At 46.3% G+C, this 12,919-nt stretch overlaps 1 protein-coding gene across 2 annotated transcripts in view; it reads left to right on the top strand.

The window, feature by feature from the left end:
- ETNK2 (ethanolamine kinase 2) overlaps positions 1-12,919 on the top strand; it is a 32,777-nt gene that overhangs the window by 3,257 nt on the left and 16,601 nt on the right. For both annotated transcript variants that reach the window (XM_044004070.1, XM_044004072.1), the window contains exons 2-5: positions 209-468; positions 5,113-5,235; positions 11,015-11,157; positions 12,165-12,248. In XM_044004070.1, the coding sequence (XP_043860005.1) occupies positions 209-468; positions 5,113-5,235; positions 11,015-11,157; positions 12,165-12,248 (610 nt within the window). The remainder of the gene's footprint in view (positions 1-208; positions 469-5,112; positions 5,236-11,014; positions 11,158-12,164; positions 12,249-12,919) is intronic.

Raw genomic sequence — 12,919 nt, 5'->3', positions numbered from 1 at the left:
TCATGTCAATGGAGGGAACGCCCAACTGAATCCTGGATCTTTTGGAAATTTTGAAATAGCAATTCTAGGTAGACTCTATTCCCATCAGCACACAAATTAACAGTGACTCCAATAGAACTCTAAGTGGGGATGGTGGGGCTGGGAAATCCAGTGGCCCTTCTCCTCCCCTCCCCCTCAGCTCCCCTCCCCGATTTCCTCAATTGTATAGCGATTCACCGATGGGATCACCAACAAGCTGGTGGCCTGCTTTGTGGAAGATGACATGAGGGACGCAGTGCTGGTCCGTGTCTATGGGGAACGGACAGAGCTTCTGGTGGACCGGGAAAATGAGGTCAGGAACTTCCAGCTCCTTCGGGCCCATGGCTGTGCACCCAAACTCTATTGTACCTTCCAAAATGGCTTGTGCTATGAGTTTCTCCCAGGCATGGCTTTGGGGCCTGAGCATATCCTGGAACCCCGGCTTTTCAGGTGAGGTGGGCTCGGGGAGTCCAGGGAGAGGTTGGGAACCATTTGAATTGGTGGTGGGGAAATCACTGGGCTCAGAGATTGTGTATTTACTTATTTTATTTTATTTTATTTTATTTTATTTTATTTTATTTTATTTTGGTGGGGCAATTGGGGTTAAGTGATTTGCCCAGGGTCACACAGCCAGTAACTGTTAAGTGTCTGAGGCCAGGTTTGAACTCAGGTCCTCCTGACTCCAGGGCTGGTGCTCTATCCACTGGCCACCTAGCTGCCCCGAGATTGTGTATTTATGATATGCTTCCGTCTGGTCTCATTTTAGGCCACTGGAGTTTTAAGCTCATCAGTTGCTTTCTTGGCCAACAGGACAGGTTCAGAGATATGGAGGAGGGGAGAGCAGAATGAGGTAGAAATGGACAGAACCCTGGTTTCTTGAGTATATTTTGTTTGAAACACTGCAAACCACAATGACTTGAGGAAAGGAAGGCTACATCCCAATCTCAACTTCTAGACATACCCACACCTTGAAAACCTTAGAAATGGCTCACTCATTCAACGATTTCTTTCAGCAGATATTTTATTGAGTGCCTACTATGTGCTAGGCACTATATCCAAATCCCTAGAGTGTTTGGGGTTTCTCAGGGACCCATCCCAGAACTGGTATGTATTCCACCTGAACTCTTACCTGTAAAGGGTGGCACAACTCTTTCCAACCTGGGCTTCCCTCTGGATCCCTGGGCCTGGGGATTCTGGGAGCTGGGCTTTTCTCCACAAAACCCAGATGCCTGTGCTTAATTGTTTCAAGCCCAGGTGTAGCCACTTCTGGGCCAGGGCTCCTATAGAAAGGGGGGGGAGGGCTTGGAGACACTCTTAAACAAGCTTCCTTCCCACTATTCCACTGAACCCAATACTTAAGGCCAAACTGGGAAAGATAGCAAAGGAAGAATTTTGAGTTCTCCTAAATGCATACCCTGTTGACCCTTCCTCAAAGAGCTGGTGAAAAGAGGAGCATACTTAGTTAAGTCATTGGGCATTGGTAAGAGACAGTATAGTCTAGTGGTTATAGAATCTGGGGTCTATTTCCAACTTTGCACCTTACTCCTTATTACTCCTGCTGTATCAAGTCCTTCCTTTCAAGAGGCTGGGCAGTCCCTTTCTCTCTCTGGCCCTCAATTTCTTTAGTAAAATGAAGGTGTTATTCTCTAAGGTTCCTTCAGTCTCTAAATGCTGACTATCATGCCTAGATCCACCGGGGGATGGGATCTGGGGCAACAAAATCTATGCCATCTGGAAAGCTGGTCCTGGGAACTATTGGGGCCTTAGGTGTGAGGGGGGATTGGGGAGAAAGTGTGGGAACAAGCCAAGGCTTCTGCTGGTTACAGACTAAGAGTCTTCTAGGCTGTTTCTCTTTCACCTGGCCATCTTAAGTTATAGCTTCAAGTGTGCATCCTGTGCACACACGTGCAAGTCTTTCTCAGCCAATCAACTGGGTGAACTGAGAATACAAAAGGGGTTTCCCTACCCTCTCCCTTGGAGAGGACACCTCTTCGAGGGGAACTGCTCATCAGGGGCATTGGACACTTGCAAAAGTGTGCAAAGAATTTCTTTAGAAAACCACCCATAAGGTGGCCGGTGAAAGTTGCTTTCCCCCCTTTGACCCCACCCCTGTCTGAAAGTTGAGGGCTAAGAACAGGAGGTTCTGCCTGGCAGATGGGAACAGGGAGTTTAGTAATTATTGAACGTGGCCCTCATTCATGCCCCAGCCCTGTTCAGTTATGCTAGGGACAGGGTGGATGGTAGGAAGCTGCCAGAAGCCCTTTTCTTGCATCCCTCCCAACTCTCAAACATTGCAGAATCCTACCCCTCCCACCCCCACCTGGGAAGACAATCACTGTCAGTCATCCCTGATGAGAGAGATTACAGTTGTCAGGCTAGAGAAGGGATTTGGGTCAGCTAGCAGGAAGAACTTTATTCTTTGAGAAAGGCAGAAAATCTCCCAACCATGGGCAGGCCAGTGCTAGTCAGAGCCTCCTCCTCGATTCTTTCCCCAGAGACACCTGCCCGGGGCAGGAGAAGAAAGAGGTGACCCCAAAAAGCGCTCATCACCTGGGGAGACCTCTCTCTCTGCCTGCCCCGGCTTTCCAGCTCCAAAAATGCTGAGTGTAGATGTCACACTCATTGCTATTCCAGACAAGAGCTCTATTGATATTCAAGGAGACGCTCTGTGTAGAATCTTCCTCTGGGAAGGGAGATGTGGAAGAGCTATGTTTGCAGGTCTGTTGCTCTGGCCTTGTGGGAGTGGAGCCCTGGCCCAGCTTTTCTCCTCCCACCCCAGGCTTCATTCTCAACCTCCAAAGCTGGCCTTGATCTCTCAAACCCTCACCGGCCACCCTTCCCGCCCCCACCTTTTCCACTGTACACAGGGAGAGATGGGTGGGGGAGGGCAGCAGCAGCATCGGGGTGGGCTCCCCTTCACAAGGCCCAGGGTTGCCCCTTTGCCTCTGGGGGGCACTGTCAGCTGGGCCTCTTCCTGGAGCCAGGCACAGAGGGGGAGGGCATTTTGGGGAGGTGGGGCAAGAGAACAACATGGTAACAAGGTTTCAAACAGCAAATGCCTTTGTTGTGCTCAGCCTGTGATTATTATCCAAGCAACAGGCAAAGGCAGAGAAGGAGAATGTTGGAGGCTTGGGGGGGGGGGTGTGAAATGATATCGAGGGATAGGCCCCAGAGCTACAGCAAGAGCATGGTGGTCCCCAAAGGGATCCCAGCCATCCAGCAGGGCCTAGGGGCTCAGGATGGGAAGGCTTTCCCTCTGACTCCCCTCTGGATCTTCCCAGCTCAGTTTTCCCCTCTTCCTCTGCTCCCTCCCAGGACCTTGGACCACATCCACAACAGAGCTCAAAATGAGAACGTGGGCTTGTTGTGTGTCCTTGGAACCCTGATGCCAACATCAACTCCCCTTGGCTGAGGAGAGGCTATCTTGGGCCTACCTCCCTGCCTTAGCCAGCCTGATAAGAGGCAGGCACTTCCTGCCTGGAAAGAAGCATCAGGCTAACCCTGAGGAAGCTGGGCAGGAGGAATACTCCGCCTATGCCAAGTACCCTCTCCAGCCTTCCCCACACAAATACACACTTATGCCCACTCTATTCTTATGTGAGGCTGCACAGAGTCATTATAACAACATCTCACATTTACTTAGTGCCTCCAAAGCTCTATTCATATTTACATGGGCATATATGCACATATAACTTTACCGGTGTCATCTCCTCGGATTCTCATGACGAGCCCACGGGCCAATATGTGACTGTCATTGTTATGTCCAGATGAGTAACTGAGGCTCAAACCTATCAGAAGCCTTCAGATCTAGCTCTCACAATGTACTAGGCATTCTTGGGCAGTGGCCACCAATGACCATTATCACTGTTTTACAGATATGAAATTGAGACCCAGAGAGATAAAGTGACAAAGGGGACAGAGAGCTATTAAATGGGACAGTCTGGGTCTTCTGATCCTTAAGTCCAGTGTTCCTTTTATTGTACCATGATAATAATAATAATAACAATAAGGACTTATTATGTGCCAGAAACTATGCTAAGTGCTTTACAAATATTATCTTATTTGATGTTCACAAAAACCCCTGAGAGGCAGGTGCTATCCCATTTTACATATTAGGAAACAAAGGCAAAGAAAGAATAAGAGATTTGCCCATGTAAGTGTCTGAAGCTGGATTTGAACTCGGGTCATCCTGACTCTGGGCCTGACAGACCTATCTACTGTATTACCCCGCTGCCTGCTATATATGGCATTGGGCAAGTAAGTCATTTAGTCTTGCTGAAATGAACTTTCCCATATGTAAAATGGCATTAATGATGACTAAATGTGAGAAACAAAATTTATAAACCTTAAGATAATATATAAGTAATTTAAAGTCTGGTTTTATGGGTCCAAATCCAATAGTTTTCTGGTACACTATCCTGGCTGCTATAAATCCATGTGAGATGGCTTGGGGAGGGTGGGGGGGGGGTGGCATGTTGTAGGAAGGACTGAGTAGAAAAGAGTTACTAAAAGAAAAAGGAGGGGGTGGCTAGGTGGCGCAGTGGATAAAGCACCAGCCCTGGAGTCAGGAGTACCTGAGTTCAAATCCAGCCTCAGACACTTGACACTTACTAGCTGTGTGACCCTGGGCAAGTCACTTAACCCCCATTGCCCTGCAAAAAAAACCCCACCAAAAAACAAAACGAACAACAACAACAAAAAAAAAGACTGCCCTGAAGGTCAACTGTCAACTCCTACTATTAGAGCTGGAAACGACCTTGATTCAATCCAATGGCTTCATTTTATGACTGAAAAAAACTAAGGCCCCCAAAGGGCACTCAACTTGCCATTAGCTCATGCATTGAAAGAGTCCTTCCTCTTTTGTGGGTCCAACTTTGGAAATGGAACAGGAACCTCAAACCTGAAGGTCCCATTTTATTCTTCTGTCTTAAAGAGTTCAGAATCCCCCTGCCCCAAATCACAAGTGGGTGGTCCTCCCTGACCCTTTTCCCATTCTGGCTCAGGAGGCAATGGGGGATGTTTGGAAGAGTGACAAGGGAGTATGGAGGTGTGAACAACCTCCACTGTGACCCTCATCTTTGTGCTTTACCATAGGCTGATTGCCCGGGAAATGGCAAAGATCCATGCCATCCATGCCAACGGCTGTCTGCCCAAACCCGGCCTGTGGCCCAAAATGTACAGCTATTTCACTCTTGTCAAGAATTCTTTCAACTCCAGGTAAAGAAAGGAGCTGTAGTCAGGAACCCCTGACCTACCCTCCCCACGTTAGGTCTGGCTTGGGTTCCTCACGCTAGTGGGCTTGGGAAATTAGTGCCTAAAACCCAAGAGAAAGACATACCTGGGCCATAGATCCAGAGGTGGCAGGGACCTGAGGCCCAGAGAGGTCACAGAGGTAGGTAGTAAAGCCTCAGTGTGTGCTAACTCTCATATTCAGCTATTTTCTACACCTTGCCCTTTGAATTCAGAGGCTGTTTGTTTGTCTTTTGGTAGGGGTGAGCTGGTTGGAGAAGACCAAGTTCATGTCAGGCTCTTGATTAACTGACAGAATAAATCTTTTTTGATTTCTAGGACACTTTTTTTCACCCCTATCTGGGGAAATGGCATCTGGCCTCATGCCTTCTGAGCAAGACTGAGAAGGTCAGGAAAGGGATCTCCTTTTTTACCCAAGAGGAAATACAAGTAGAGAGAATTTGGTTAAGGGACTTGTCCAATGTGATGTATAAGGAGTCAGTAATTAAACCCAGATCTCCTGATGGACTTTTCCCTCCACTGATCACTTGGATAAGATCCTATGACAGAGTTGGGATGAAGAAGGATTGACATCCTCCAACCACCAGGCCTATTCCTTTCCCTTTAGAACTTGCCTACCTGCACAAATTGATCATCCATTCCACCTCCAGGCTCTTGATCCTACCCATCTTAGACAACGAACTCTCTTCTCTTTTTCCCTCTCAAGGGATGGTTCAGAGCAAGCCTAATTAGCAATTGTATCTCTTTAGGCCAGAAACCCTTAGGATCTTTCCCCCTCACCCCCTTCCTTTTATCTTTCCTTTGTGTGTGTGTGTGTGTGGGGGGGGAATTGGGGTTAAGTGACTTGCCCAGGGTCACACAGCTAGTAAATGTCTAAGTGTCTGAGGCTGGATTTGCACTCAGGTCCTCCTGATTCCAGGGCCAGTGCGCTATCCACTGTGTCACCTAGGTAAAAAAGGCCTTTCTTTGCCTCCTTTTTTACCTGGCTTTAATCACTGAATGGGTGTTGCCTCAGGCAAACTGAGACCTGGGAAAGGCCTTAGTTTAAAAGGTCAAGGTCTCCTCCTGCATAGGGACATCTCCAGTCATACTGTTGTATATGTTGCCACTGGACTCAGATGGCTCTGAAGGAGAAAGTGAGGCTGGTGATTTTGCACAGCCCTTCCTCACTTAAATCCAATTCATCATAAGTCATGACAACACCCTCATGTCCTTTTTGAGGGAAGGAGGTGCCACTCTCCACCTGCCATATCTCACCTATATCAGTGAGGGTCCTTCACCTTTTTAAATTTTTCCCTAATCCATAACCCCAAGGCTCCTACTAACCCCCCCACAAAACCTTGTTCTCATCCCTGCCTCCCCACAACCTGCAGAGAAAGAATGAAAGGGGCTCTCCTTGCCTCCAAGACAACAGCCTCTTCTGTCTCTTCCCACATTTTTGTAGTGAAGGCTTACAAAGCACTTTCCTTACAGCAAGCCTGGGAATTAGATGGTCCAAATGTTATCTTCATTTTACAGATGAGGAAACTGAGGGCCAAAGAGATGAAATATCTAGATGGCCCACAGTCACACAGTCTGCAAGTGGAGACTGGATTCAGAACCAGTTCTCTCAAGTCAGTCTATCTAGGTTCAGCTCTTTTTCCCCCCACTATATTCCATTCCCTCTCATAGACAGTTCCCTGTCTAATCAGTGCGAGCTCAGGCTCTTTGACCCAAAGGAACAAGGGAGAGGTGGGGGAGAAAGAATCATTAATGCCATTCCCACTGTGACTTTCTCCCAACCTCCAACCAAGGGTGACTTTATCCATATCATCCCACTTAATCATTAAAAAGCACTTATTTAGGGACATTTAATGTTGGGTGGCCTTGAAATGTCACTGTTGAAAAATCCTAGTCTCTCACTGTCTCTGTCTCTTTGTCTCTCTCTCCTCTTGTCCTTGTATGTCTCCTATTTCATATGCCTTTCATACTGTTAATAGGGTATTGAAAAAGTCTTCCCCCCATGACCAGAAAATAATAATAAATAGCAAATTATCAAAGTAGTACCTAAACACTTATAAAGAGCTTTTATTTTAGTCTTGGAACCATAGAATGTCAGTGTTGAGATAGAACTTGGAGATCATTTAATTGTGAGAAAATAATGGGTTTGGGGTGGGGGTGGGGGAGAGAGAGAGAGAGAGAGAGAGAGAGAGAGAGAGACTGACTGACTGACTGACAGACAGACAGACAGACACACACACACACACACACACACACACACACACACACACACACACCCAGAGGCCCCCTGCTGGGAAGGGTAATATTAAGATTGATTGGATTGACTTTGCTGATTAACTCACTTAAAGTTAACTTAATTAAAACCACACCTACCTGAAAGCCTGGTCCTCAGAGGGTGTGTTCTCTGCACTCTGACCTCAGCATGGTCTGCTCATGGACCACCCTCAAGTCTAGTAAACCAATCAATTTGAAGGATGCTGGCCAATTAGCTTGAAACTATATGGAAGGGTGGCTCTCCGTGAGAGCAGGAAGCAGGAGTGAAGCTCTTGGATGTGCTTTCAGTGGAGGACTTGGAGAAAGAAGGAAGCCAGGCTGAGCTCTATCTCTCCTCTAGGCTAGATAGGCTTTCTTAATTTTCTGAGCCACATGTTCTCTCTTTATTAATATTTGGTATGCTATAATAAATACTTAATGTCCAAAAACTGGTGCTAAAGCTTCTAATTTATAAGTAGCAATATATTAGAAACCCCAGCTAATTTTCCCTAAACTTGGAACAGAAATAAGGTGACCACATTTAATTTTAAATGCCACATAGTCCACCCTTTTAGGCTCCCCCCCCCAATTTAAAAATGCAATCCAGAGAGGTTAAAATAAAATAAGGAGCTTGAATTTTCTTCTGGATGCAGTGAGGAACCCTTTGAGCAGAAGAGTTACCTGATCAAAGTGGTGATGTGAGAAGACTAATTTAGTCTTAGTGTGTAGGACAAATTGGAAAGAGTGAGAGACTGGAGACGGGAAAACTAGCCAAGAGGCTATTCAATAACTCAGAAGAGAACAGGTATCAAAAGTCTAAGTTCAATTCAATTCAACAAGCATTAATTAAGTTCCTTCCATGATTAAGGCATTTAGCTGGATGCCTTTTAGGATATAGAGGTAAAAGATGATATAGGCCCCGCTCTTGAAGAGTTAATGGGGGAGGGAGGGGAACAAGTAAACAAATAACTAATGATCAAGATGGGCAAAGGGGAGAGCCAGGCAGACAGCCAGTAGAAATTGAGCTAGAGTGGTGACAGTGCATATGGGCAGGAAGGGATTGATTTGAGAAATATTTCAGAGCTAGAATAAACACAGTGTAGCTACTGGTTGATGTGGGTGGGAAGGGCAAAGAGAAAATGATTTGACTTGAATTTTTAAACCATAGTGACTGGGAAGAATAATAATTCTGTTAATAAAAACTTGGGGGTGGCTAGGTGGCGCAGTGGATAAAGCACTGGCCCTGGAGTCAGGAGTACCTGAGTTCAAATCCGGCCTCAGACACTTGACACTTACTAGCTGTGTGACCCTGGGCAAGTCACTTAACCCCCATTGCCTGGCAAAAAACAAACAAACAAAACCTTAAGAATTCAGGAGGAGGCTCCAGCCTGGGAAGGTGGTGAAGTTTGACTTTTGACAGGATACACATAGGCAGGTATCAACTCATCCACAGGGGAGAATCCATCTACTGTAGGGACAGAGACCCCTGCCCTCTGCAGCTTTCTGGTTTGGAGAAACCTTCACTTAGCTTTCCTGGGTTCAAAGGAGAGAACTGTTCTCATTACCTTGAGGTTCCTCTTGGAATATCTCTAGTTCCCAGTGCAGGAGGAGTGCCAAGAGTTTTATCTTATCACCTTCTGTAGCTTCTTTCTCTCCTCTCCTGCCCCTCTCAACCCTCCCCCTGGCTACAAGAGTAATATTTTTCCACTGAGTATGTTATTGTGGTGCTGATAGATACTAAAGTTGCCAAAGCTACCTACAATCCTCAAATGGATGTGAGAAAGTCAAGATGGAAGATGGTAGGCACTTGATCCAGTGTTTCCAAATGTCAGTAGAGGAGAGGCAGGGCCAGCTCTGCCAGAGCTTGTTTCCTCCTTCCATCTTCCTTCCAGTGAGTGTGAGTGTGTTGGTTTGGGGTGGGGCAGTAGATCCTATGATCCCAAAGACCCACTCTAGTAAATCTAATGTTCTATGTTCTAGAAGCCACGTGTCCAGGGCTCACAGAACAAAAATGACCTGATATCCATGGGTACTTGGTCCAGTGGCTTGGCCTCCTGGGAATGTACCATCCTCAAGAGGTCATTGCATGCTGGAGGGAGTCCAGAAGATGAGGTCTCTAAATCTTCCCTTCCTTTCCTATTGTGTTCAACTTGCCTTGCAAGATAAAACACAAATAAATAGATGTGTGAATTAAAGAGACAACGGTTAGCCACACTCACCCAAGCCTCCTCCCCTTCACTGATTGGTTCACTCTGAACTTTACTGGGACTGGGCCAAATATTTTGTTTTACCCTGTACACAAACCAATGTGCTTTTCTAGGAGCCAGAGTCCAAGCCATCCAGCCCATTCAAACCCAACCCAATCTCCAAATGAGTTCAGGCAAACAGGAAAGAAGCATTCTAGATGGTTCTGAAATGAGCTACATCCCTCAGACCCAAGGGAACCTAACTGATATCTTTGTCCCTGTATCCCAAGAAGCACTCAAGGGTGGGTCGTTTGGGTGTCTGTTGTGTGTAAAATAAGGGAGTCCCGGATTAGATGATATCTAAGTTTCCTCTCAACTCTAGCACGATTGCATATTTAACAAATTCAATTCAATTGAACAAACATTTATTAATCACCTATCCGCAAGGCACTGTGATAGGCATGGGGGATAAAAAAAGATAGAAGATGATAGAGCCTCTATCCTCAAGAAGCTTGTATTCTACTTGGAAGGAATATGGTCAATGCACAGGAACAGTACATGTGATCTGGCAAAAGAGAAATCCCAACTGCTTTAGGAAAATTTGAAGTGAGAGAAAAAAACACTTTTATCTGGGAGGAAGATGGAGGGCTTCATGGAGGAGTTGGCATATAAATTGAGCCATTAAGGGGGAGGAGAGAGAGAGAGAGGGAGGGAGGGAGGGAGGGGAGAGAAAAGATATACTAAGGAGTAGGCTCCTCTCCCCTGATGACTGGTTCATTTAGGACTATCCAGGAACAGTGTTTCTTTTTCGCTGGCAGTAGACAGTGTATCATTACAGTTAGGCTAACCTTATCTCAGAGATTTTTCTTTGTGTCTTGAGAAATCCTTTTTCTTTTCCACCTTGTCACTATAGTCATCCTGTTCTTGGTTTGGGTTTTGAAGGCTTGACCTTTCATTACTAATTCTTTCCCAGCAGATCTCACTACCTGTCTTCCCTTGCATAATATAATACCTTAGTTGTGTAGAACTCTGTGATACCCAAAGTATTTTCCTATTTTAAAAAATCTCATCTGAGCCTCATAATAGCCCTGTGGAGTAGGCAGGAGAGTCACTGTTACTCCCATTTTGCAGATCAGGAAACTGAGGCCCAGAAAAATGAAGTGACTTGTTTAAAGACATGACACAGGTGACTGGTAGAGATGGGACCAGAGTTCAGATCTCTTGGGACTCAGTTTAGTGTTATTTCCATCCATTACACCACTCTCCTAATCCTCCCTCATACCTGACCTCACATCCTATTGAATTAGCCTTTCCCAGAGCATACCCAGTGTGGAAGTCCTCGAGCAGGAAATGGCCTGGTTGAAGGAGCACCTCTCCCAGCTGGATTCTCCCATAGTCTTTTGCCATAATGACCTGCTTTGCAAGAACATCATCTATAATGAAAAGAAAGGTGGGCATCTCTCTGGCCTGTTGCTTTTGGGGAGGGGAAGGTCACTGAAAGGAGGCAGAGGTGGCTTGGTAGCATGGATCTGAAGGTAAGAGTGGCCTACCAGAGGGATGAAAGCGAGGGCTCTCAGCCTGGTGCCCAGGCCATTTTTTAGAAAAGCATCCTGTCTTTCTTTCTATTTTGTCTTGACACATTCTCTTCCTCTCCATTTTCCTTTCCCCTACCCCCTCTCCTCCTTCTCCACTACCCCTTCTCCTCTCACTCTCCTGCTCCCACTTACTTCTTGCCCCTCCCTTTCCTATTCTGCTCCTTCCCCTAGCCCTTCTCCTCTTCCCTCTTCCTCTTGGTCCACAAAGGATCTTAAGAATATCTATCGGACTAGATTTCTCCTGAGGTCCCTTCTGATGCTCAAATGCTCTAATTTTGAGGTCATCTTGCCCATCCCCCTGCCTCCAGTCATATACTTCAAGACCTCTAGAGAAAGAATCCCTCACTTTCCTAATACAAACCCTGCCTGAAAGGATTGAGATGATTTCTAATCTTTGTCATGCTGGGTGCCTTTTTAAAAATGGGGAAAGTTAGGGGGATCATAGAATCATAAATGTAAGGCAGGAAGGAACATCAGAAGCAATCACATCCAACCTTTTCCCTTTACAGATGATGAAACTGAGGCACAGGGAAGTCAGTAATTTGCCCAAGGGCACATAGGTAGTAAGGATCAGGGTCAGGATTTGAACCCAAATCCTCTGGCTCTAGATCACTTCAATGTGGAGGAAAGGACTTCTGGATCTAGAGAGAAAGGGAGAAATGGGACTGGAGCACTTGCTAGTGGAGCCAGTGAAGGGGAAGGGGAGCTGGAGGATGGGGCAAGACTTGAGTCAGTGTGGAAAGACTATGACCCCCCCCCCCCCAGGCCAGGAGCCAGGGTGTGTAGCAACACCCACTCAGAACATTTAAAAAAGTTTTCCCTGTCTTTTCCTGATCCTTATCCTGTGTTGCTCTTTTTGCAGGTCATGTAAGATTCATAGACTATGAATATGCCGGCTACAACTACCAAGCCTTTGACATTGGCAACCACTTCAATGAGTTTGCAGGTAAGTGAGCAACCAATCAACAGAGAGTGTCAGAACCAGGACTAAGGGTAAGTAAGAAAGGAAGCTGCTTCGGGTGTAGCACTAAATACGGGGCAAGGAGGGACACCTTTTCACTTTGACTTTGTAAACATGTTTTTGCCATAAAAGATATTTCTGTGGCATTTATGCCTTTATTTTGTGCTGAATCAACATACATTGTTACAGTGAAAGTTAAGTGAAAGTTAAGCTTCCTGTAAACAGTCTCTTAGGGAGGGAAGGATGGAAATGTCTTGGTCCAGAGCTGTTGCCCCTTCATTTATGTCAGGTCCAGAGTCCTCCCTCTATGCAGAGCTCAACAATGCCCATTTAGAGTCCTGGCACCCCTCTCTCCCCAGCCAAGCTATCCTCAGGGAGCTACTAGTACAATGGGGGATAGAGGCCACTCTCCTAGGGTACAGCTGAATTCCCAGTGGTGTACTGGAGTGGAGTGTGTCTGTTTTTTGGTCCAGCTGGTTAGGGAAGGTTTTCTGATGAAGCAGACTGCTCGTTTCGTGTGTGTGTGTGTGTGTGTGTGTGTGTGTGTGTGTGTGTGTGTGTGTGTGTGTGTGTGTGTGTGTGTTGGGTGTGGAGGTGGTCTTTAAGGTATGCCTCATCACCCACCATCCTGAGTTGTCTAATTTAGTTCAGCCCTT

Source organism: Dromiciops gliroides, chromosome 4 (assembly GCF_019393635.1).
Source record: "Dromiciops gliroides isolate mDroGli1 chromosome 4, mDroGli1.pri, whole genome shotgun sequence".
Lineage (NCBI taxonomy): Eukaryota > Metazoa > Chordata > Mammalia > Microbiotheria > Microbiotheriidae > Dromiciops > Dromiciops gliroides.
Note: the sequence above shows the minus strand (reverse complement) of the source record. Positions and strands in the feature narration are given on the sequence as shown.